The 27,098-nt window shown below is 43.7% G+C and overlaps 1 protein-coding gene across 4 annotated transcripts in view; it reads left to right on the top strand.

The window, feature by feature from the left end:
• Window positions 1–24,945, top strand: part of SIMC1 (SUMO interacting motifs containing 1) — a 35,518-nt gene extending 10,573 nt beyond the window's left edge. For 2 of the 4 annotated variants that reach the window (XM_069971428.1, XM_069971436.1), the window contains 6 exons: window positions 883–966; window positions 1,064–1,192; window positions 14,622–14,784; window positions 15,030–15,108; window positions 19,968–20,178; window positions 24,689–24,945. In XM_069971428.1, coding sequence (XP_069827529.1) covers window positions 883–966; window positions 1,064–1,192; window positions 14,622–14,784; window positions 15,030–15,108; window positions 19,968–20,178; window positions 24,689–24,794 — 772 coding nt within the window. In that variant the 3' untranslated portion in view covers window positions 24,795–24,945. The remainder of the gene's footprint in view (window positions 1–882; window positions 967–1,063; window positions 1,193–14,621; window positions 14,785–15,029; window positions 15,109–19,967; window positions 20,179–24,688) is intronic. The other 2 variants (XM_069971455.1, XM_069971446.1) reach the window with 1 other exon arrangement.
• The last annotated feature ends 2,153 nt before the right edge of the window (window positions 24,946–27,098 follow it).

Raw genomic sequence — 27,098 nt, 5'->3', positions numbered from 1 at the left:
TATATACATAGTCAGCCACCTGCTGCCAATACTGCTTCGTGGATGGGCAATTCCATATACCATGCCATAGGTTGGACAGGGGCAAGTGACATTTAGGACATGCTACGATCCTATCTGGGAAGCCTCAGAAAGGGTTAAAGCGAATGTACCATCAATACGTTCACTATAAGGCATTTACATGGATAGAACGGCGCCGGTCGTTTTTTTTGTTTTTTGGTTTTTTTTATAACAATGCCTGGTTCTGGCGTACGGCACCATTCTGTTCCTGGGTAGTGCCTGGGGAGAAGTGTTGGGAGGCAGGCCGACCTGCCCCCGATGGAAACAAACCTGCGCCCCTCTGAAGCAGTTCCTCCCACTGTGGGTTTCCTCCCACTGGGGGCGGGCCGGCCCACTTCCACTGCTTACACTCAGCGCCGTACGCAGGAACTGGGCCACTGTTCAAAAAAGGACCTCAGCACCAGCTTTCCCGTGCCGTTCTATCAATGTGCAAAACTTAAAGCAAATGAAGTAATGGTGCATTATCTGGGACAATGAATTGGATAATAGAATGATATCTTCTGACTATAAAAGTAGCATTTTCCATACATTGTGCTACAAAGTGCAGTGGTGGGTAGCTTTTGATCCCAATCTAACTAAATGGATTCCTGGACCTCTGTAGCCCAATTGATTATTCATTGGCAGCAGGAGTAATTCTGTTTGTCATTAGCTGTAAATGGTATATGCATAACTACTGCCATATAGTCCTCTATTTTCTGCCACACAAGAGTCGTCTTCCTCCAGAACTGCAGCTGGGCACCAAGTAGTGATGTCTCCTGCTCCCTATCATTAAAGGAACACTGTATTGGGCCTTTTTTTGACCAAATAATTTGTAATGTGTTGCAGACAGGTCATTCACTGGCTAATAGATGCTGTAAAACAGATACCTGAAGCTGGTCAGGATTCCATCTCACATTGTAACCAACAAAGGTAAGTGTTTTTTTTGTTTTTGTACTATTCATTATTTTTAACCTTTTAATAAAACATGGGAAGCAAATCTTTCTTTTTTTTCTTTTCTGTGGCCCAGGGCAATATTTCTCTTACAGCGTATGCTCTCTATAGCAGTGGAAGTGGATAACTCCCCTACAATGAACTCCAATAAGATAGCAGATTACATATTTCCCTATGTGACCATCCTAAAAACAAGACAACAAAGGTATGTTTTTAATTCATTAAAATATATTTTTTTTAAATTGGAAATTGTAAAATATTTTGTAGCTATTCAAGATTATTTTAGCTTGTCAGCGCTTCCTAACAAAAACCCTTAAGGGTGCGTTTACACAGAAAGATTTATCTGACAGATTTTGGAAGCCAAAGCCAGGAATGGATTTGAAAAGAGGATAGATCCCAGTCTTTCCTTATGACCTGATCCCTGTTTATAGTCTGTTCCTGGTTTTGGCTTCAAAGATCTGACAGATAAATCTGTCTGTGTAAATGCACCATTAGGCTGACATGGGAATTCTTTTCTCGGGTTCTCTTCACATCATATAGCTTTCAGCTGAAAGCTATATGATGTGAAGAGAACCCGAGAAAAGAAATAAGGGAAGTAAAATCTTCACTTTTTGTCTAAAAATGTCTGTGGAAAAAACGCAGTAATCTGAACACTCACATTGAAGATAATAATAAAAAAGACTTTAAAAAGAAAAAGACTTTAAAAAGAAAAAGACTTTTAAAAGAAAGGGACATAAAAAAATACAAATAAACTGTAAATAAAATACGTGGGCTGAATATAAAGAACATAAGTGCACGGATATTTATTGTAAAGAGGGAAAAGAAACTCTTTGCATTTTTGTACAAGCTAAATTATTGGTGATGGCTGTGTAAATAGAAATTAGGTCTTTAAGCATCTGGTGACTTTTTGAATATAAATTTTTTAACTAATGAAGAATAAAAGTTATTTTTTAAAAATTTAAAGATAATATCCTATTTTTCAGTGCGACATAAACATATATAGGAAATTAACATTATTTACAAATAATCAGAGTGCTATCTATATATATAATCTCTCTATCTATCTACATATATATATCTATCGATCGATCGATCGATCGATCGATCGATAGATAGATAGATAGATCTGAGATATATCATGTATATACAGGGCACAACAGGTATACCAAACTGTGACTGGGTAACACTGCTACACCAGACCTGACCAATACCGCCATACTGTGACTGGATAACACTGTCATACCAGACCTGACCAATACCGCCATACTGTGCTGGATAACACCGCTATACCAGACCTGACCAATACCACCATGCCGTGACTGGATAACACCGCCACACCAGGTCTGACCAATACCGCCATACTGTGACTGGATAACACCCCCATACCAGACATGACCAATACCGACACACTGTGACTGAAAAACACTGCCATACGGGTAAATACATCCCTGCAGGTATACAGGACACTACAGGTATACAGGACCCCAAAACTATACACTACAAGTGCACGGGACCTCCACAAACTATATACTACAGGTATACAGGACCCCAAAACTATATACTACAGGTATACAGGACCTCCACCAACTATATACTACAGGTATACAGGACCCCAAACTATACACTACAGGTATACAGGAACTCCACCAACTATATACTACAGGTATATAGGACCTCAAACTATACACTACAGGTATACAGGACCTCAAAACTATACACTACAGGTATACAGGACCTCAAAACCATACACTACAGGTATAAAGGACCTACACCAACTCTATAATACTGGTATACAGCACCTTCACCAACTCTATACTACAAGTATACAGGACCCCAAATATACTACAGGTATACAGGGACTCCACCAGCTATATACTACAGGTATATAGGACCACAAACTATACACTACAGGTATACAGGACCTCCACCAACTCTATACTATAGTTATACAGGACCCTCAAACTATTTGCTACAGGTATACAGGACCCCCCGAACTATATACTACAGGTATACAAGACCTCCACCAATTATACACTACAGGTATTCAGGACCCTCAAACTATAAACTACAGGTATACAAGACCTCCACCAACTATACATTACAGGTATACAGCACCAACTATATACTACAGGTATACAGGATCCCCAAACTATACAGTACAGGTATACAGGACCTTCACCAACTGTACACTGCAGGTATACAGGACCTCCCTCAACTATACACTATAGGTATACAGCCCCCCCAACTATGCACTACAGATATGTAGTGTAGATATGTAGATATATGTCCTGGGGGGAGTTACTCTGGGAGAGTCGCTGATGAAGAAGGATCTGGGTGTACTTGTAGATAATAGACTACAGAACAGCACACAATGTCAGTCAGCTGCTTCTAAGGCCAGCAGGATATTGTCATGCATTAAAACAGGCATGGACTCACGGGACAGAGATATAATATTACCGCTTTATAAAGCTTTGGTGCGGCCTCATCTGGAGTATGCCGTCCAGTTTTGGAACCCGATTCATAAAAAGGATGTTCTAAGAGTTGGAGAGGGTACAAAGACGGGCAACTAAACTAATAAGGGGAATGGAACATCTTAGTTATGAGGAGAGATTAGGGGAGTTACATTTGTTTAGTCTGGAGAAGAGACGTTTAAGGGGAGATATGATTAACTTATTTAAATATATAAATGGCCCCTACAAGAAATATGGGGAAAAGATGTTCCAGGTAAAACCACCTCAAAGGACAAGAGGGCATTGCCTCCGCCTGGAGAAAAAAAGGTTCAATCTCCGGAGGCGACAAGCCTTCTTTACCATGAGAACAGTGAATCTGTGGAACAGTCTACCACAGGATCTGGTCACAGCAAAATCATTAGAGGGCTTCAAAACAGGGCTAGACAAGTTCTTAGACAAAAATAATATAAATGCATATGTTTATAACCTATCACCCCTCCCCCTTCCCTGTATCCATCCCCTCCTTGGTTGAACTTGATGGACATGTGTCTTTGTTCAACCGTATTAACTATGTAACTATATGCGAGACCCCTAAAAACTATACATTGTGGGTATACAGAACCCCTCCAACTATGCACTACAGGTATACACTAATTCCACTGATTAACTCAGATGAAACAATACCTTTAGCTTGGCCTCCTGGGCACCTTAGAACAAATCTAATTAACACAATGACACTTTATACCCGGGCAGCGCCGGGTACATTTTCTAGTATGTATGTATGTATGTATAATATATAAATAAATATGTGTGTATATATAATTAGTGTAACATAAAATCGGTAATCCGCGCACTTTTTTACCCTCTTTTCGTCTACGCCCTTCACAATGACTCTTGTTATATTTTAATAGATCGGACAATTACGCACGCTACGGTATATTATATGTTTATTATATGTTTTATTTATATAATGGGAAATGGGGGTGATTCAACTTTTATTGGGGGAGGGGTTTTGGTGTAGTGTATTAGTGATTTTAACTTTTTTTTTTTTTTTTTTATGCATTTTCAGTCCCTTTGGGGGGGGGACTTGTACGTATCACTTTCCTTTTGTACACTGATCATTGCTATGCCATAGGCATACCATTGATCAGTGTTATCGGCGCTCTGCTCATTGAGCCTGCCTGTGCAGGCTCAGTGAACAGATCGCCGGTCGGACCGCACGGAGGCAGGTGAGAGACCTCCGGCGGTCCGTTTTTACAATCGGGACCCCCGCAGTCACACTGCAGGGGTCCCGATCGGTAAGTGACAGAGGACTCTCCCTGTCACTTAACACTTAAACGATGCGGCCGCACCGTGATCGCGGCGTTTAAGGAGTTAATGGCACGCTGCAGCGTGTCATTAACGCTGAGGTGCCGGCTCCTGATTGCAGCCGTCCCCCACCTGCTATGAAGCGCGCTCTGCTCCGGAGCGCGCTTCATAGCTCAGGACGTACCGGCACGTCCAGGGTCGTCTGGGGACAGACTTCCAGGACGTACCGCTACGTCCAGGGGTTAAAAGATTTTGCTTATTCACTGAATAAGTGATACATGTTAGATTACTGTGTGTCTGGGATCCCACATGGGATTTGTGAATGTAGCTGGGATCCCACATGGGATTTGTGAATGTAGCTGAAATGTTATATAACACTACCTGGGGACAGGGGTGGTGCTGTTTTTGCAAGACAGATGTGTTTTTCTAATCCCAGAAGACACTTTTTGGGTAAATAAGATGTTTATTGCACAACAGAACATTATAGCAATACAAAAATTACAAACATCCGTGACGTCATCTCTATATAACCATAACACTCATTGGGCTAAGGAGCATGGCGTCTTTCGATAATAATATACAAACTTCTCGCACAGAGATAACAATAAATGCAAGACGCACATATTCAATAGCAAAACATCAGGAGTCTGATACCACAAATCTGGAAAGGGGGATAGAGAAGACTCCCTTAAAACTAGGAGAACAAAGAAAAAGAAGAAAAGAGGAGAAGCAGACGAAGAAAAGGAGAAAGAGGGGGAAAGAAGGGGGGGGGGGGAAGAAACATGGGGAAAGGGAGAAGGACTAAGGAAGGGTGTGGGAACCCCTACTTTACCATTGAGCAACATGAGAGGTTATCTCCAATGATTAGAAATCCAGAGAAGTCTCCGGACTCCTTAAATGTATCCCAGCAGAATCAAACTTTGGTAGTTACCTTTCTCTTTTTCCGAGTGAGCAGTGAGCTCCTCCATACGTCTGAGAAAAGAGAGGGAATCCAAGAAGTCTCCTGAGGATGGAGGGGTTCTGACCTTCCACTTCCGTGGAATCGCTTGTCATGCTGCATGCATAAAATGGCGTAGAAGCCCTCTACGAAAGGATTTGTCAGAGCCACTAGACAAAGATAGCAGAGCCAATCCTAAAGTGGGTTGCGTCGTAGTGGAGCATACTTTATCATACAGAGCGAACACCGCCGTTCAAAAACTCCTGATGACCAGGCAGGACCACCAAATATGCTTCAAGCTACCTGGACTCGTACCACACCTCCAGCAGGAGGGATCAACTGAGGGGAAAAGCCTATGGAGTCTCTCCGGATAATACCAGTGTGTTAATATTTTGAAATTTTTCTCTTGTGCATAACTGGAGAGGAAAGACTTATGTACACGGAGAAAAAAAGTTCTCTAGTCCTCCTCTGAAATAGGATGACCAATATCCCTCTCCCACTTGGCAAAGTATGAGGGAACATAATTCTTGTCTTTAGCCTCCAAGAACCTACCATATAGCAGTGAAATAGCATGTCCAGGGTGTGAGGAGGCAGCACAAAAGTGTTCAAAATCAGACAAGGCATCCATGGTCGCCCAGCTCTCCTTGATGGTAAGGAAGAGGGCCTTAAGTTGGTCATATACTAGCCACTCAGAGGCTTGTAGGGCGGATGCCTCCACCAGTTCAGTAAAGGGACGAACTGCCTTACCTGTACAAAAATGTCAAAATTGCAGGTCTGTAGTCCTATCTCCCACCTGTCTAAACCGAGTAGCTAACTCTGGTGGGACAAACATGCATCCTAGTAAAGGTGTCAGAGGGCCAGGGCGTGCCCATAACTTCCAAGATCTTACTGTCCGATCACTGAAGGACAACAGGACCCTAACAAGGGCCAGAGTGTTACCTAAAGCATGTCTACCTCCCGGTTCACTCCACAGTAATGAGATTGGAGAACAGGTCGACAAGTCTCCCACAAGAGAGACCCATTGTTTAGTATGAGTGCTGTGAAAAAGATCTAAGATACAAGCCCCCAAAACCACAGCATGATACTTTAAAGTCAGGAAGGCCTGCTCCCCCCTTTAACTTGGGTCATGCCAGAAGCCTATACGGAAGTCTAGCCCTCTTGCGTCCCCATATAAATCTGATCAGCAATGTCTTTAATTTCCTCAGAAAAGGGCCCACAGAAACCATAGGAAGAGTCTGAAAGTAATATAATACACGGGGTAGAATATTTATCTTTACAGCCGCGAGGCGGCCAAATAGAGATTCAGGCGTAGCCAAGTATCTATCTCCTTTTCCATATCTCTGAGCAAAGGAGCAAAATTCACCTCATATAGTATCTCCATGTCAGGCACAAGCTGCACTCCCAAATACTTGAGTGTGATTGCCACCTGAAAGGAAAGGCTGATTTCAACTGAGACAGGACAGGGGCGGGGAGGAAAATGTTTAGCAGTTCGGATTTGGTGGTATTAATTTTAAAGTTACTAAGCTTCCCATATTGTCTTATCTCGTCCAGTATGTTAGGGATGCTTACTGGCGGTTGGGAAAGATATAACAAGACATCATCAGCATACATAGCTAGTTTATGGGGCCGGCCCCACGATGGAGTCATTGTCTTATAGCTGCGGCTAAAAACTCCATGACGATGATATATAATAATGGGGAAAGGGGGCAGCCCTGTCGTGTCCCGTTTGAAATTGGAAATGTCTCCGATAAAGTGCCATTGCCTCTAACCTGTGCAGTTGGACCCTTGTACAGAGCCATGACCCCCCCCCCCCCACCATCAACGGGCCCAATCCGGCCTTGAGGAACCCCCAGTGCACCCTGTCAAACGCCTTCTCAGCGTCGACAGACAGGATGTACAGGGGGGCCCCATTAAGGTCAAAGTCCGAATCGTGTTGTCCCGTGCCTCTCTCTGCTTCATAAACCCAACCTGGTCCCTGTCTATAATATGATGTAGATGTGGGCTGAGGTGCATAGCCAAAATTTCAGAATATAACTTCATGTCTAGATTAATCAACTAGATGGGCCTAAAATTGGCAGATATCTGCTGGCTTTCCAGGTTTAGGATGGGTTCACACTACGTATATTTCAGTCAGTATTGTGGTCCTCATATTGCAACCAAAACAGGAGTGGATTGAAAACACAGAAATGATCTGTTCACACAATGTTAAAATTGAGTGGATGGCCGCCATTTAATGGCAAATATTTGCTGTTATTTTAAAACGGCTGTTATATTGAAATAATGGCAGTTATTTTACTGTTATATGGCGGCCATCCACTCAATTTCAACGTTGTGTGAACAGATCCTTTCTGTGTTTTTAATCCACTCCTGGTTTTGGTTGCAATATGAGGACCACAATACTGACTGAAATATACGTAGTGTGAGCCCTGCCTTAGGGAGCACGGTGACATGTGCTAAAAGTGCAGCAGCAGGAAATGATCCTCCCTGCAGCATTTCATTAAAAGCAGAGAGAAGCACAGACGGCGAACCCGCCAATAATTTGTAAAATCTGGCTGTGTAGCCATCTGGGCCAGGACTTTTACCAAGTTTAGACTCTTAAATAACCATGGCAAGCTCAGTTGCCGATATCTCGTTCTCCATAGCATCCTCTTACCTCAGGAGGAAGGGAGGGAATGGGGTGCCGAAACATATAGTTTTGTATTCTCTTCTGCATGTCATCCGGTGGAAAATGGGCCATCGCGCCCTTTATGGAGTATAGGGAGGCTTAATAATTTCTAAACAGTTTCAGAATATCATATGTAGCGTATGCCTTGCTCCCATCCAGACGTCGCATGGAGGAGACAAGTTATCTGCAGTCTAGGATGTAGAGCTCTGGACAGCAGGCGGCCGCTTTTGTCCCCAGATTCATAGTACTTTGCACGTAATTTTGCCCTGAAACATGCAGAACAGTGATCTAAGATTTGCAAAAGTTTAGCTCGTGCTGTAGTAAGTTCTGCATAAGTGCCAGGTGAAAGACAAAGGCAATCCTATCTGCCAGTTTCTTGATGGTTCCCCCCCCCCCTTTGCTTTCTTGAGGCGGGAACCATGAGAGATCAATACACCTCGCAGGACTGCCTTAAAGGCTTCCCACTTCATGGGTGCCCGGGTATGATCCGACTCATGGACCCCCTTAAAAATTGCCTATCGCTTTCTGAAGATCAGCTACACTAAGAGCATCTAACAGATATCATTTAAGCGCCAGCTAAAGGATTTGCCAACCCCCTGCTGAAGACATAGGGAGCCATGAACCGGAGCATGATCCGACCATAAAATAGGAGCAATTGAGGCCGTAGGAGAGAGATCTAGCAAGGTATGGGAAACCAACAATACATCAAGTCTACTATATGTGGAGTGAACGGGGGAATAGAAGCTATAGTCCTTGACACCAGGATGGAGCGTGCGCCAAAGACCAACTAACCGCATATTATGTAATAAAGTCTGTATTTTCCTAATTGCCAAGCGGGAGAGGGATGAGTGGCCTGAAGAGGAGTCTAGACTAGGGTCTAGGACCAAATTTAGATCACCACCCAGTATAATAGGAAGAGACTCCGCAAACGTCTCCAATTTCCTCAGGACCTAGCAAGAAAACTGTACCTGACCCTGGTTAGGGAAGTATATATTAGCCAATACATACTGGCGGTCCTGCCAAGAGATCCGGAGAAACAGGAAACGACCGTGCTCGTCTGTAAGAGAAGAGAGAACATCAGGATTAAACCTCCTATGGAAGGCAATGGAGACTCCCTTGGATTTCCCCTGCGGATTTGTACTATACCATACTGGATAATAAAAGGAGGCGCACTGCGGCACATGTTCAGATTTAAAGTGTGTCTCCTGTAAAAATGCAACCATAACCCGTTGTTTATGTAGGGAGAATGCAATTTGCCTCCTACGCTCTGGGTTGTTCAGTCCTTTTACATTAAAGGTACAAAACTTAATTACTCCCCTGAATTCTGTAATGAAGACCTAGATTAATATTACTAGTAGGGATACCCACTCGGAGGGAGTGAGGGGATGGTAAACAGACAGGGAGGGGTAAGAATAGAATAAAGGGAAGAAGAAACTGGAAAGAGATAGAGAAAAGCAAAAACACATGGCTAAATATTGAGCCGCGCAAGACCAGAAGCCCTGCACCACACTCGTCCAAAGAACTAGTGAGCCCTGAGGTTCGTGTAAGCCTAAAACAACCAACCCACAGCCCCTAACTCCCCCTGCCACCCCAACATATCACAATTCAAAACACAAGGCACTTCTTTGGTACCCAAAAGAAATAGTATAACTGTATGCTGATATGAACTTGTGAATCTCCGAGCAAGCAACATGCTACAATACACAAAAGTTAGACTACCGGAGGGCTTTACAGACTACCATTAGAATGAACATCATAATAGAACTTAGGATAAGGAAAAAAAAAACAAGAGTGATCATACAAACTGTTAACCATATTTAAGAGGACAGTTAGCAAGTGCAGTCAACGGCTCCCTAACAAGAAGCGTATATCTCATAAAGGAGGACCCGGACAGGACAGTCAGGGTCCGCTCTATTCCTATGGCGCTTCCGTGTAGCCACCTGCACAGCTTTCGCTGGATCTTCTAATAACATAGGCGGGACTGGCCACTCCGGCAAGCGAACAGTTGGTAATTCAAAAGTTCCCAATACTTTCGGCAGGTCGCCTAATTAGCGAAATATAGCGGTGATGCCATCTTTATGGGCTCGGAGCTGAAAAGGGAACACCCACCTGTATGATATGCCATTGTTCCTGAAGTCCAGCAGGGGCCGTAGCGCCCGTCAGAGTTGCAGAGTACGACTGGATAAGTCCTACATAAGGATCACAGAGGAGTCCTCATAATCCACCGCGCCATGGTCCCGTGCTGCAGACATGATAGCGTCTTTAACTTTATAAAAGTGCACTCTGCATATAACATCGCGTGGTCTGCCTTTAGGGGGGGGGTTAGGTCCCAATGCCCTATGGATTCTGTGGAGCTCCACTGGGCCTGCCAAATCGGATGGGAGTAGTTTGGCAAATATAGCCTGGGCTGCAGCGTCCAAATCAGTCACAGTCTTAGCTAGGCCCCGAAACCTTAAGTTATTTCTGCGGTTACAGTTCTCTGCATCCTCTTGAGGCCCAATAAGTTCCTCAATTTTCACTGACTGATACTGAATGACCTCATGATATGCTGATAATTGCGACTGCAGGCTGTCATGTACCTTGTCAATGTCGTCAAACCTGGAGCCAATGACCTGCTTCAATGTGCGCAGCTCTTTCTTGTAAGTCTCCTCGATGCGGCTGACACACTTTTCAAAGTCCTGTTTTGTAGGTAGGGACCTGATATATCTCCCCAGTTCTCTTTGGCTCCATTCGTCCTCCTCCGAATCATGGAAAGGCTCTCTGCTGTCGGCGTCTCTGCTTAGGGCTGGGGAGGGAGAACGCTGGCTCTCCGCTGCGTGTGGTGAGGCTGTGCGCGTGGTCCGCGTCGCCATCTTAGATTCCCGCTTGGCGCCTTTACCTCGCTGTGAAGCAGTGAAAAATTGCTTTATCCCCGGAGTTTCGGGACCACGAGGAGCCGGTGCCTTGCCTGAACGACCCCTCATGAAATCAGGTGGGTGGGTACCCGGTATTTGTGGTTAGGGCGGCGGGAAAGTGGCGGAGGGTCGGGAGCTCGAGCCGTGATGTTCACTCTGCCATAGGCAAGCCACTCCCTCCCGAAAGACACTTTTAACTGTACCAGCCAGGGTCCCATGTTCAGGCTTTGTGAGAGACCCAGCTGCCAAAATCCCATGGTCTATCATTTATCACCTAATAATAGATAAGTGGTCTATGTTGCTTGCTAGAATACCACTTTACATTTGAAGCCGAGATCCTGTGATATAATGGGAAAACAACTGTGTGGTGTTTGTAAGAATGCCTTAAAGGTGTTAGTGCAGGTAAACAAACTTCTCCACCCTATGTTTGGGGATTTGAGCCTTGATAGCTAGAGCAAAGGGGAGTCTTAACGGTGAAATCATTATGGCTTTTTATCTTATGGTCACCTTCACCCTATAGTTTACTTTTCTTTCGCTGCTTGAAAACCATTTCCGCCAGTACAAATCTAATGTGTAGTAAAGCCATAATAGAATAAAGGAATGAGTGGTATGGAGCTGCAATTAGGAGGATAATAAAACTTAAGACATTCTTTAACCCCTTAAAGGGAACCTGTCACCCCCCGTGCCGGGGTGACAGGCTCCCGACCCCCCGTTAGAGCCCCCTATACTTCATACCTCATCCCGCCGGGTCCCGCTTCTGGATTCGGTCGGGTCCCGGAGATCTCAGCCGCTGCAGCCCGGCGCGCGCGCTGACAGATGAGTCCAACGCTCATAGAGAATGACTGAGCGCTGGACTCTCCTGTCATTCTCTATGGGTGTTGGACTCATCTCTCAGCGCGCGCGGGATGAGGTATGAAGTATAGGGGTCTCTAACGGGGGGTCGGGAACCTGTCACCCCGGTACGGGGGGTGACAGGTTCCCTTTAAGGACAGAGCCAATTTCGAATTTTGCGTTTTCGTTTTTTCCTCCTTGTGCTTAAAAGGCCATAGCAGTTGCATTTTTCCACCTAGAAACCCACATGAGCCCTTATTTTTTGCGTCACTAATTGTACTTTGCAATGACAGGCTGAATTTTTGCATAAAGTACACTGCAAAACCAGAAAAAAATTCTAAGTGTGGTGAAATTCAAAAAAAAAAACGCATTTTGTTTATTTGGGGGAAATGTGTTTTTACGCCATTCGCCCTGGGGTAAAACTGACTTGTTATGCACGTTCCTCAAATCGTAACGATTAAAACGATATGTAACATGTATAACTTATATTGTATCGGATGGCCTGTAAAAAATTCAAACCATTGTCAACAAATATACGTCACTTAAAACCGCTCCATTCCCAGGCTTATAGCGCTTTTATCCTTTGGTCTATGGGGCTGTGTCAGGTGTCATTCTTTGCGCCATGATGTGTTCTTTCTATCGGTACCTTGATTGCGCATATACGACTTTTTGATCGCTTTTTATTACAATTTTTCTGGATTTGATGCGACCAAAAATGCGCAATTTTGCACTTTGGGATTTTTTTGCGCTTACGCCGTTTACCGTACGAGGTCAAGAATGTGATTAATTAATAGTTCGGGCGACTACGCACGCGGCGATAGCAAACATGTTTGTTTATTTATTTACTTTTATTTATAACCTGGGAAAAGGGGGGTGATTCAGACTTTTATTAGGGGAGGGGGCTTTTTATTCACAACAACACTTTTTTTTTTTTTTTTTTACACATATACTAGAAGCCCCCCTGGGGGACTTCTAGTATATACACTTTGATCTCTCATTGAGATCTCTGCAGCATAGATATGCTGCAGAGATCCATGAGATCGGCACTCGTTTGCTTTCGGCTGCTGCAGCCGGAAACAAACGAGTGCCGAGCCGGGGACGGCGCCATCTTGGAGCGGTCCCCGGCCGGCTTCAGAAATGGAGATCGCTTCTCCGGGATAACATCCAGGAGGAGCGATCTCCGCCACTAGACACCAGGGAGATGCTGGATCCGGTAATCGGATGCAGCTGTCATGTTTTACAGCTGCATCTGATTACTGTATTAGCGGGCACGGCGATCGGACCGTGCCGCTAATACCTACGGTCCCGGGCTACACGCGGCACCCGGGACCGCCGCGGTTCAGAGCGGGGTCGCCGCGCGGCCCCGCTCTGAACGCCCTTACCGGCAATAGGGCGTACCTATACGCCCTTTGTCGTTAAGGGGTTAAAGGGGTTATCCAGTTGTGGTGGTGTTAAGGGGTTATCCAGTTGTGGTGGTGTTGGTGTGTTTGTTATATTTATTTTGCTGGCCTGTTGGTAAATACAAATATGCTCTGCTTACCTCTCTGCCCCCCCCCCCCCCCCAATGACTGCTGCCTGGCAACTTCCAAAACAAACTTCTTGTGGGAGTGACAGCCCACTCAGCCAATCGGTGGGGATGGGGGGTTAAAGCCGTTTTAATCTTAATAACCCCTTTAAGCATGGGATCCACAGCTGTGTGTGTGTGTGTGTGTGTGTGTGTGTGTATATATATATATATACATATATAATATATATATATATATATATATATATATATATATACATACACAGTGGTGCCTAGGATTACAAGCATAACTCATTCTGGGACTGAGTTTTTAATCTAAATCCACTCTTAAACCAAAGCAAATTTTCCCATAAGAAATCACTGAAATGCAGACAACAGGTTCCACACTCCAAAAATAAGTTTTATATTCTGAATAACAGGTAAAACAAATGAAACACTTAGGAACCCCTGAATAAGTCATATTATAAGTTACTGTACAGTATAGCAATCAGCATGTGGTGTATAATGTATAGTAAGAGCATAAACCTGAACAAACAGCAGCAGTTTGTAGATACAGGATGGAGCCGCAGACCCCCTAAAGCAGTAGCGTAGTACAACAGGCTAGAAAATATGAGCAGGGCTGCTGTCAGAGGTCTGTGTGGTCACATGACAGCAATGTGTTCAGCATGGACCAATAAAGAATGACAGACTGCAGGTAGTATAAAGGAATAAGCAGGACATATGTGGGCACACATATAGCAGCACTATGCTGAGATTACCTCCACAGTCCTGTCCCCTGATGCAAGCCCAGCCTGAAGTGGATCTGCTATGATCTGGAGGATGAGGGAGACTTCCTGGGTCAGAGTACAGTGCTGTAGACCACGCTATGCAGATCATGACCCTCCCTCACTCGCACTCCCACCCAGTACAGGGAGCTCTTAAACCAAACCTCCTAAACAAAGTCACAATTTTGAAAAACTGAGAGCTTCTAAAAGGTGTTTTTTTTTTTTTTTGTTTTTTTTTCCTTTTCTTTTTTCATTTTCAGAGAGATGTTCTTTACCAGTACAGAAAACATTTTACTTCGTGGGAAGATCCTGGACGTTATTTTCAACCACAGTTGCGGATCTCCTCCACCTCATGGGCTCTCTCTTTGCTTTGGCAAAATACTGTACTTCATAAGTAATTCTACACTACAGCTGGAGAATCAGGTGAGCAAAAATGGTGTGAACCTGGTGATGTAGTCTGTGTATAAGGCTACACAGATATATAAATTGGTTCTGTAAATAAGATTTATATTAAACTTGAAATTTTTCTTGGTCAGTCACTTCTACTAAACTATATACAGTATAAACAAAATGTATAACCTGTTTAAGTGTTGGCATATAAACTTAGTTTATGAAAGTGATCTTTATTTGCCAGTTTTGAGACTTGGATCTTTTACTTTATTTGACAGGGTCCACCTTTGCAAAGATGGGATGAAATGCTGCACCATATAATCACGCTCTGCCTCAGTTTACAGACTATTATAGAAGGTACATGCTTTTTGTTGTGACCCTTGTCAGCCTTGCCATATCTCTTTTGCAGTGATGTAAATTAATGTATTGAAAGTACACAGCAATCTTATTTATTAATGTGTCCTCTTGGCTTTTATTGAGTTTCTGAATGAACAATGCAGTTTAAATGAATGTAGCTATGCTGTACAGGTCAAAAACAAAGAAGATGAAAGAGCAGATGTAAAATCACTTAGGTGCATTATGTTGCTCAGAATATGTAAAATACATTCAGGGTATATTCACATTCTCGCTGCGAGTCCGGCAGGTCCTGGCAGTTCCCACACACTATATACTCGCTGCGGCCTGAACGACCGCAGTGAGTATGCAATTCTACCCCCCATTAACCCCTTCTGCTCCCGCCCGGCTCCCCCGCTGTAAGCATACATTACCTCTCCTAGCTGCACGGGTCTGGCATCCTGCTTTCCCGTCCGGCCAATCAGTGGCTGCGGCTGGGCAACACACTGATTGGCCGGACCTGTGCTGCGAGGAGATGTAATGTATGCTTACAGCGGGGGAGCCGGACGGGAGCAGAAGGGGTTAAGGGCGGCTTCAGTGAGTATATAGTGTGTGGGAACTGCCAGGACCTGCCGGACTCGCAGCAAGAATCTCGCTGCGAGTCAGTTCGTGTGAATATACCCTCTGAAAGTGTTCAGACCTTCCCTTTCATCTTATGTTAAGGCCCTGCATTTTCCACCTAGAGGCTGGGTTCACACATCGTATATTTTAGTCAGTATTGTGGTCCTCATTGTGTGAACAGAGCCTTTCTGTGTTTTAAATACACTCCTGGTTTGGTTGCTATATGAGGACCACAATACTGACTGAAATATACGTAGTGTAATCACAGCCATAATGTGTTTAACCCCTTGCTTCCACAGCCTGTTTGGGCCTTAATGCCCAGGGCCTTTTTCAAATCTGTATATGATAGTACTGGTGCACAATAATCAATTGCAAAGAATCTTGTAACTTCTCATATATCCAGAAGAAGAAGAAAGCGTTTGACTCACGTTTAGTCGTTTATTTCTTTGTTTTATTCTTTGGAATATTCATTTTTCTTTTTCACAATGGTAGTGTGGGCTCTCTCGGGTGTGCATATGCCGGAGTGGGCGTGCCTTACAGCCGTGACGCGACGTTTCGGGGTCGCCCCCTTACTTATGCGTGAGTAAGGGGGCGACCCCGAAACGTCGCGTCACGTTGGTCAGCTTAGGGATGAGGGAGAGATTAATAGAGCAAAGTACAAAAAAACATTCATAATAAAAATTTAAAAAAAAAAAATTATCCAAAGTGTTCTGGATCTTAGGGTCCATTTACACAGAAAGATTATCCGCCAAAGATTTGGAATCCAAAGCCAGGAACAGACTATAAACAGAGATCAGGTCATAAAGGAAAGCCTGAGATTTCTCCTCTTTTTCAAATTCATTCCTGGTTTTGGGTATGTGCAAAGTTTTCAGGCAGAATTCAAGCAGAATTTAAGCCCCCCATTGACTTCTATAGGATTCCTCTAGCAGATCTACAGCAGAAAATTCTGCTCGGAAATACTGCAGTGTGAACAACAGAGCAGAAAACCCATTGAACACAATGGGACTTTGCTCTGTACATATTTTACGGGAGGAATTTCAAGCTGAATTTAAAGCTGAATTCCTCGCCTTTTCCTCAGTGTGCACATACCCTTTGGCTTCAAATCTTTGGCAGATAATCTGTCATATAATCTTTCTGTGTAAATGGACCCTTAGATTGGACTGAAGATTTACTGAAGACAGTAAAGGTAGTGGCTTAGGGACAACTGTGATAGTATTGGAGTGGCCCAGCACAGAGCATATTATCTTTGGCTAGACCAGATAATGGTCTGAAGACTCCAAACACATTGTATAATCTGACAACCACATAAATCTTTAAGGGCCCTATTACACAGAGCGATGATCGTCAGCATAAGCCGCCGACTTATTTGACATTGGACTGTCTAATACAGCCCTAGGCAGTCTGCTTGCTGTTGGCTGCAGCCAGGGAGTGACAAAAGCTGAGGGCCTAGGCAGAGGTCTGGGCTGAGGTGTCAGGTGGAGTTTAGCTGCTGAAATGCTACAGCTTACTCTTGGCTCTGCTTCCTTGATGCTTTAGCCCAGAATAAAAACCTTTTTATTTTTTAAGAACTTGTGTGATTGCATTATTGTCTCATGTTTGTAGTTTGCATAAACTCATGAAAAAGACCCCTACATAACACTTACTATTTTAGTCCTTTGATGATCCAGTTTTTAGCTTTTTCCTTTTGTTTCAAACTGTGATCATATGAGGATTTATGCTAAAGAATGTGGAAAAATTGTCAGTAAAAAAAGGCATGTATATAATTTTTTTTCCCCAGAGAACATGCCTTGCATTTGTTTTTTAACCACATGTGAAACTACTTATATTGTGATTTGGTAAAAATACTTTTATCTTAACACAAAGGTATTTTTCAGAAGTGTGCTAACCGAATAGTTTTTGTGATATGTAAACTTTCAAAGTACAAAGGCTACTTAGTCAGTCAATATTACAAATACATGGCAAAGATTAGGCCATTCTAATACTGTCTGCTGTGAGTTTTAAATGGAACCATGTAATGGCTCATAAATCCAGGTGTTGGATGACTAAGGTGGCTATCAGCTTGAATTCCCAGATCAAGGAATCCTTTTAAAGGTAACCATTCACCCTGTGGCCCTTGGCAGAAACTGACATACAGTGACATAAAGGTCAATATACTTACCACATCGATCCCGGTCCCGTCCCGGATCCCATAGTTGACACTGAGAAATCGCTGAATCTTCTTCTCGCGCCCATTATGGTAATGAGCCGAGATGAGTCCAACGTCCATAGGAAACGACTGACGAGTCCAACTTATTCATGAGGTCCTCTTCTCGTCACCGCCCATCCACGCCTCCTGGAACTTGATTGACGTCTTCAGTCTTCTGACGAATTCCCGTGCAGGCGCCGTTGCGATGGTCTCGTCGACTCTTCTACGCCTGCGCGGTAAACAGTGAAGCTGTAGAGCGGCTCCAATTGTGAACTGCGCATGCGCCGAAGACGACAGTCACAGCGCCTGCGCGGGATCTGGCGAGAAGACTAGGAGGAAGAAGACCCGGCGTCAATCAAGTGTCTGAGGCGGGGGAGAAGGCTGGACACTGGGCCCGGCCACGCTCATTACCATAATGGTCGCGAGAAGAAGAATCGGCGATTCCTCCTTGTCAACAACGGTATCTGGGATCGGGAGCGATGTGGTAAGTATATTGACCTATGTCACTGTATGTCAGTGTCTGCCTGGGGCCACGGGGTGAATGGTTCCCTTTAAAATGTTCACAACAGTGTTTTTTTTTTTTTTTTTTTTTTTTTTTTATTACTATCTGGCTAACATGCTGCCACTTTTTTTATATGTATTGTGAATTTTTATATGAGGTGCCAGTTACAGTTAGCATATGTTTGCTATGAACTTGTGATTTCATATATTGCAAACTGTGCATTTGGGCGTACCTCAGTGCAAACAACCAGTTCTTTGTTAATTGGAAATGTAGTTACCATCCCCAAAATGGATAAAGGAAAGGGAAATAAGGAATCCAACTAAGTCATTTTACACTAGCAGATTTCTCGGTCGCAGGCGGCCACACAAGAGCCCCACTCAGCAAGACTGGTGTTTGTTTGCAGTTCCTTTAAAAGTCAAGCGATATGAGCAATCCTTGTATTGTTCTTGCAGCTCTGGAAACTGACAGCCCAGATATATATGTATGTGTGTGCCATCTGTTTCCAGATCACAAGCAGTGTATACTTACCACCTGTGCTGCTTGTAATCCGGCTCTCCAGTCTTAATGGCTGTCAATCATTCTGAAGGAGCAGATAATTTTTTTACCGTACACTTCCTTTGGATTAGGTGCTGTGTGGAGATGGGTTCCTTAACCGCTCATCAACACATAGGGAAAAACCATGGCCTTTTATAAGCAAGTTGAGTAAGTTTATTACAAGGTGAGTATTTTCCTTAGTTCCAGCCAGAATATGTGTACAGTAGAGACAGGAAATATAACTGCGATGTTTTGGTCATCCTGGACCTTTCTCAAGCGAACAAGTCTCTGTAAGAAGAATAGAAGAAGATGGGGAAACTCTTTGGACAGCTAATCAGTAACTGATCAAGGCTGCATTGCAGAGTGAATGGCAATGGAATCAGATTCTCAGTCGCTTTAAAATTACACATGAATCGGACGGACGGCACGGGGAAGCGGGTGCAACAGTCTTTTTTTTTTTTTTTTTTTTTTTTTTTTTTTTTTTTTTTGAACCACAGCACTGTTCCCGCATACGGTGCAGATCTATTCATGGTTACCGGGTCAGGGGTGAAGCACTGGAGGCGGGTCAGTCCGCCCCTCCATGACGCGGCTCCATTGATTCTAAAGACAGTGTACCTGATGGTACATCCTATTTTTAAGATTGCCTCAATTGTTGGCCAGTTATAAAGCAATACAAACATGAGTAGTCTTACTACCTGGAAATTTAAAAAAAACCTATATATTACTTGCCCTTCTAGAGCTGTCCCAGATTAGGAATAGATCTATGAATTCTAAATTGACTCCATCAGTGAAGGCCATTGGGGGCCACATCAATTACTTTTGGTTTGGGTAACAGGAAAGTTACAGGTTCCTTTTAATATTACAGAGCAGAAACTGTAACCAGAATTTTCACAAACAATACTATACACCAGAGTGGAGTGCAAATAACTGCTAGTGTCCATTTTCTGCTGTCAATGTTCACAGGAGTTTTGGTAAGTGCTCCACTTTTCTTTTTGAACAATTAACACCCCCCCCCCCCCTTTTTCTTTTCCCCCTCTTCAGATCACCTGCGCACGCCCGTTATAGACCGTCTAGATGAAATTATTAAGAGACCATGGTGTCGCTTATATCTGTCTGAGGATATCACAGAGTCAGAGGTGGACATTTCACTCACCTGCTTCCAGAAACGGACTTCTCCAGGAGCAGAGCCTCCTCCATCTCTTCTGAATAGACTGTTTCTCGTACGGTCTCTGCTACATACAGCTGTTAAAAGGTATAGCTAGTAAAATATAGCTGCCATTAATTTTCATCATCAGTTACCAAAAATAGAGGTTCCATTCCTCATTTTTAATGGACTTTTTTTTTTTTTATCTGATAACTTTTTAATCTGAAGTGACTGCAGGTTTCAGCACTATGGCGTAGCACTTTTTTCATGTAAATAGGATTTCTTTTGTATATAATGGACTTTTACATAAATTGTATTTGTAAGCATTGTCCCAAGAGGAAATATTTTGTAATAAGGGGGAAATCATGTATGTCTTGAGTACTAGTGTGCCTTCAAGTGTTTTCTGTTTTTACTACATTAACATTCAAGTAATTTATCAAACTTGTGTAAACTGTGCATAACAATCACAGCACTGTTTTCAGCTGTGGTAAAATGAAAGCTAAGCTGTGATTGGTTGCTGTGAGTAGTTTAAAGTAAATGTACCATCAGTACATTCACTTTAAGACTTTCACATGGATAGAACCATGGCCCAGTCCCTGTGTTCTATTCCTGGCCACTGGCCCGGGGTGAAGTATTGTTGGTGGGTCAGCCTGCCCCCAGTAGAAGAAAACCCCCACTCCTCTGACGCGGCTCTTGGAATCAATAGAGCTGCATCATGGAGGGACGGGGATTTTTCCCACTGGGAGGGGCAGGCTGGCCCACCTCCAGTGCTTCACACTCAGTCTGTGCCCAGGAATAGATGCCATAGGCGGGAACTGGCCATGGGTCAAAAAAGACCGCGGACCAGCGCCGTTTTATCCATATGACAGTCTTAAAGGAGAAATCTGGCAAAGAAAATGTAAGTATTGAATTGCCCCCCAAAAGTTATACAAATCACCAACATACATGTATTATGGGAAAAGCTTAATAGTGCTTTCTTTCCCTACACTTACTATTGCATCAAGGCTTCACTTTCTGGATAAAATGATGTCACGACCCGACTCCCAGACCTGTGCGGGCTGTTGCTGCTGGAGAGGATGATGGCAGAGGGATGCTCAGTGTTCCTCCTGTGTCCCTCAGTGTCCCTCTGCCATCATCCTCTCCAGCAGCCACAGCCCACACAGCTCTGGGAGTCTGGTCGTGACATTTTATCCAGGAAGTGAAACCTTGATGCAGTAGTAAGTGCAGGGAAAAAGGCACTTTAAGCTTTTCCCATAAGTGTATATAGGTGATTGTATAATTTTTTTTTTTTTGGGGGGGGGGGGGCGCGCGCAATACAATACTTTGAATAAAAATTTTCACCAGACTTCTCATTGAAGTAAATGTGCTGATGCTACATTTGTTTTCAAACTACTCACAGCAACCAATGTTCCTATCAGTACATTCACTTTAAAGGGAACCAGCACGGGGGGGTGACAGGCTCCCGACCTACCACTGGAGCACCCTATACTCTCCTGATCCCGCTTCTGGAGGTGGTCGGGTGACTGAGATATGAGCGCCCGAAGCGCGCTCCTCAGATGAGTCCAACGCTCATAGAGAATGAAAGGCGAGTCCGACGCTCCGTCATTCTCTGAGCCTTGGACTCCCCGGAGGAGCGCGTGCGCTCGTGTCTGTCACCTGACCACCTCCAGAAGCGGGACCAGGTGAGTATAGGGTGCTCCAGCGGGGGGTCAGGAGCCTGTCACACCAGCACGGGGGGGTGACAGGTCCTCTTTAACATGGATGGAACGGCGTGGGGAAGCCGGTACCGTGGATTTTTGAGTTTTCTTTTGAGAACCACTGCCTGGTTCCCACGTATGGCAATGTTCTATTCCTGGGCACCGGCCGGGTGTGAAGCACTGGAGGTGAGCTGGCCTGCCCCCACTAGGAGGAAACCCTTCTATGATGTGGCTCTATTGATTCTAATGGAATCAGTAGTACCGCCACCAGTACTTCATCCCGGGAACAGAACAGCGCAGTTCGCGGGAACTGGGCCATGGTTCAAAAGGACCATGCTCCTTTTCTATCCATGTGAAAATTTTAAAGCGAATGTACTGATGGTATGTTTGCTTTAAACCAGTTTGGTTGAAAGTTGTCATACTGTATAAAACAAAGCCATTCTCTTGTGTTTGGATATTTCTTCAGCTCTGATGCTGTATATTGGACTGAGTAATCACTAGACACAAATCACTGCTTTGGAGGTAAAAACTATGAAATGTACATAAAGCTGCATAAAAAAAATAGAACACATTGTTATTCTCTGAATTTCTGCATTGATTGCCTGATCATAGTTTTGTGACCTAAAGAACACTGTACACAAAGGGGAGATTTATGAAAGGATGTAAATATACACCTGGTGTAAACGGCCCACAGCAACCAGCTCAGCTTTCAGCTCTGGTAGGTTGCTGTGGGCAGTTTACACCAGGTGTATACTCACACCCTTTCATAAATCTCCCCAAAATGTTTACCACATAATGCAGTGCTTCTTGATTTCACTAGGCTGTTCTGACCGATACTTGTTTTGTGTAATAGCTCATGCTGAAAGGCAATGATCATTGTCTTTCAGCATGTCCTATAATTCCGACAACTATAGGGACGGTCTGCTGGGTAATTCCCTGTGCCAGAATACTAAAGTGGAATGCCTTTTCCCCCACTCCAAGCATTATATCAGAGATGCTCCCCATCTGAGGGGAGAGACTACTGTTTCAGGCATTCCATGTAACATGTGAATGCAGCATCTTAAGCCCATTCACACTTCCTGCCTGTACTATGTCACAGTTTATATTCTGCCTAATTTTTTCTTTTTTTGTACATCTACATTGTTATGGGAGCTGCCATCTTGCCAGGGTTTTTTTTTTTTAAACAGCATTTAGTGAAATACTTTACAGCAAACCCCCACAGATGACAATAGACAGAACTGGTTCACTAGAATTACTGAGCATGCTCTGTGACCTTTTTGAAGAGGCCATTCTACAGGGAGCCGCTGTCTATAATGATGCACAGATCACTTTACAGCAGTCTCATCTTCTCACCAGACAGAACAGGAAGTTTCATCTTAAGGCCCTATACCATAGAACAATAATCTAGCCAATCAGGCAGATTATCGCTCCATGTAATCAAGATTATGATCAGCCAAAGAAACAATTGGCTGATTGTTGTCTTTACACCTAATAAAAAAAAATAAGCTGTGCATAGCTACAGGCAATTTGTAGGCTAAATGCATAAAAAAACAATTATACATACCTGTCCACGTTTTCACTTCTACCTATTCGCTGCAGCTACTGCTCAAACTTCAGAGCTGGTCTCTAGAGTGACAAGCTACACAGCCAATAACTGCCAAAGACTGGACTGCTGCAACCAGTGATATAGTGGAGCGATAATTTGCCCTTTAATTTTAGACCTTGCAGATTTCGGTATTTTGTAATAGATAGAAACATGGAAAATTAGAAGTGTATCACCAAAATTCTTTAATATAAAAACTTTATTTACACTATAGTTTTGTCCTGGCTGTACCACCCCTTTAACTCAATTGTCCAACCAGTCATGGACTACTACCCATACATTCTCCTATGCATTAAAGTGAATTTTAAAAAAAGGTACAAGATGTCTAGGCCTGATCTATAAATATCCCTCAAATTCTTCAATTGGGACAGGGTTTGGGAACAATGGGGGTCCTCCCCAAAACCCAATGTTGTGTATTTCGTTTTGGGGCCTGTCAGGTTTGCAGAGACTATCCGGATGTCTCACTTTATTCTATCAAGTTTTCCTATAAATACTGTGGAACGTCAGCACAAATGTGTGTTTGGCGGAAAAAAAACAGCATGCCATTTACCAGATTTGCAACTGTAAAGCAGACTCAGGAGTGTCACTTTGGGGGGCTGTCTTGTAATCTGTGAGGCGTTCATAACTATCAAAACATTTTACAGGAGAACCTACAGGCAGCTGTCCATGATGGTGCTGAAACAAGACCATACGGAACTGCCTGAGAAACGTTGTTGCTCATAACATCACATAACTTCGTTATCTGTAAAAAAAAAAAAAAAAAAGAAAGGTGTCATGGGTAACACTTTTCCCCGTCTTAAATTTCGCTTTTCAGAAAACAATAAGTATCAATAGTACAAGCCATTTTTAGAAACTCTGTAATAGGTTTTATTAAAGGTGTTGACCACTTTTTAGTTAAGTTGTACAATATTAAGTGTATTCACTGTATCTCTGAGCTAAAATCAGATTGCCTTCCTCCAGGCTGTGCTTGCTCTTTGGTGAGTCTGTCCATAAAATGGCTGACATGGAGGAGCATGTGACATGCCCCGCCCCCAGTGTCCTCCACTGAGCCTGTATATTTTATTGAGGACATTGGAGGCGAGGCATGTCACATGCTCCTCCATGTCAGTCATCTTATGAGGAGGGGAATCAGATTATAGCTCTGAGGTATATAAGTAATGTAAATATACTTACTTATAATACACACAAATTTGTTTTACTATAAAGTGGGTCTCTCCAAGGATTTCTTTGTCAATTATGGTCTATGAAGGAGCTTAGTGAGCACAGCGAGGAGAAAAGACACAAAACATCCTGCGATCTTATCTCATCAAATTCCCAGGGCAGCAAAGACCTTTCACGCCTTTGAATCTAGACAGACAATCTCCAAACAGCAGAGTTGCTTGTCTCCTTTTCCTGCTCACTCATCACCTTTGGCTCCTTCATAAGTTATAATGAACTTCGCAAACCCGTTTTCACTTTGCTTCTCTGTAATTAAGGTGACTTTGTCTAATAACAAACAGAGCAGAAGAGGGGGCGGCTGCAAAACAGTCTGAACCCAATAAAGATGATGTAACATGAAAAAGAGCTGTGCCAAGTCCCAAATGCTTCATCAGCATTGGTGGAAAAGACTGCACAAAGGTAAAAGGACAACTCCGGCGGGATCCCCCCCCCCCCCCAAAAAAAAAAAAAAACAAACAAAAAAAAACACCATACTCACCATCCCTCCGGTGACGATCGCCACTCCATTCGCCCGCCGTCCGCCTCACCGTCACCTGTGTCTGCCGTCCAGCAATGTCTCTTGCTTCCGGGTCCATGAGAGTGAAAAGGCTGCCAGTGCGCTTGCGCTCCGGCAGCCTTTTCATTGGCTGGAGCGCATCACATGGCTTCCAGCAAGCTCAGCCAATCAGGGCTGAGCAAGCTGGAAGCCATGTGATGCACTCCAGCCAATGAAAAGGCTTCTGGTGCACATGTGCACCAGCAGCCTTTTCTCTCCCATTCACTCTCAATGAAGACGTCGAAGAGGAAGAAGACCCGGACCGCCCCCCCAGCTCTGACATCACCCGTCACCAGATGCCGCCCGGGAGAAGAGGACTGTGTTGACCGTAATAGGTAATGTATACATTCTTTAACTTCCGGGGTGGGGGGTCGGAAGTCGGAAAGTGGGGGAAGGGGGGGGGGGGTTATATAACTTTGTAATGTGTGTTAAATAAGCCAAAAAAATGTTTTGCCGGAGTTGTCCTTTTTAAGAGGCATTTTTTTTTTTTTTATATGGATGGGCTAATGTACATACTGCATTTGGCCGATATGCTTCAGTTAGGTAACCCTGTGTGTACTATGAATTCTGGGATAACCAGGTAAGCGATGATAAACTCATATTTGTCAATACGTAAACACAAGGAAGCAGTCTGCAATACCTTCACACTGAGGTTTCTATTGCCAAAAGAAATATATTCTGCTATAGAAGACAAAGGAAATACGCTGCAGTTTAGCTCTCAATACAGGGCTCTGACAAAATCATTACCTGACTCCATTGTTCTTGAGAGAAGCTGTCACCAGTTTATCCTGGCTGCCTTACCCATTCCCCAAAGAGAACATAGGAATGTTCTGCTGTACCGAACATTCCTGTCTATGGGGAGGACGACAGAGATCATGGTAAGATGAATTATTATGTAGCCACCTTAAAGCATCTTCCATACAGCAAGTACAAAGTCTATCCAGTGCAGAGATGGAGCTGAAGTGGGGTTTGCTGCCACAGAGATCCCTATTTCACCACTCTAGCATTGATGAGATTGCTCATTTTGAGATTAGCCTGGGACAATGCATAAGCCATTGACCTAGGTCTCATGGAGGATTCAGAAGACATAACACTGCAGACTGGTGGTGCTTCCATGTCCTCTAGAGCAGTGCTTCTCAAACTTTTTCTAGTGAAGCCTCACCCAGCAGACCAAGGCAATGCCTGGGCCTCACCATCTATGGTAAAAGTCCATTTAAAAGCTGAAAATAATGCTAAGGCTAGCTTTCACCCATCTCCCAAACTCTATATACTAATAAAAGTACAAAATAAATTAATGTTGCTAAAATTGAGACTTCGCCAAACAGCAAAAGGACTGTGCAGATCATAGTTACTTTGTGATAACTGGTTCCTCAGCTGAGCCTCACCTACAACAAGGGGGCGCCTCACACTTTGAGAAGCACTGCTCTAGAGAGCCTTGGGGAAACTTTCAGAGAACACAGATGTTTATTCCTCACCATATCGTCCACTGTCTGTCTGGTTCAGTTTATTTTCACCAAATGCAGACCGAGCAGGAGTCTGGTTTAAAATTCAACATTTATACCTGTAGGGCTCATCAAGTTAGATATTTCGGCAGTCTATGGAAGGACACTCATGCCTTCTCTCTGCTTAAAAGTATTGACATGTGGAACTCCGCCAGGTTTACTCTTTTCTGCCTGGATAACCCCTTTAACACACTCTAAACATTACATCTGCATCTTAGGCCATTGAAAGGGTTATTCCACCAATAAACATTAGTGTACTCTGGTAGATTATGCAAAAAGAAAAGAACTCTCCATTAGGACATTGCCTTGCCAGTGAGTAGCAAGCCCTTAAGGGCCTTTTGTCTTCAGTGGGAGCTCTGACTCAAACACACAAAAGTGACAGGTTATTTGCATTACACACAACTCTAAAAATCATTAACGTAATTTTACATGCATCTCACTTGCCGTGAGGGGTTCAAAATATAGCAACAGTT

The sequence above is a fragment of the Dendropsophus ebraccatus genome, chromosome 1, assembly GCF_027789765.1.
Source record: "Dendropsophus ebraccatus isolate aDenEbr1 chromosome 1, aDenEbr1.pat, whole genome shotgun sequence".
Classification (NCBI taxonomy): Eukaryota; Metazoa; Chordata; class Amphibia; order Anura; family Hylidae; genus Dendropsophus; species Dendropsophus ebraccatus.
The sequence above is the reverse complement of the archived record's forward strand: the minus strand, read 5'-3'. Positions and strand labels throughout refer to the sequence as shown.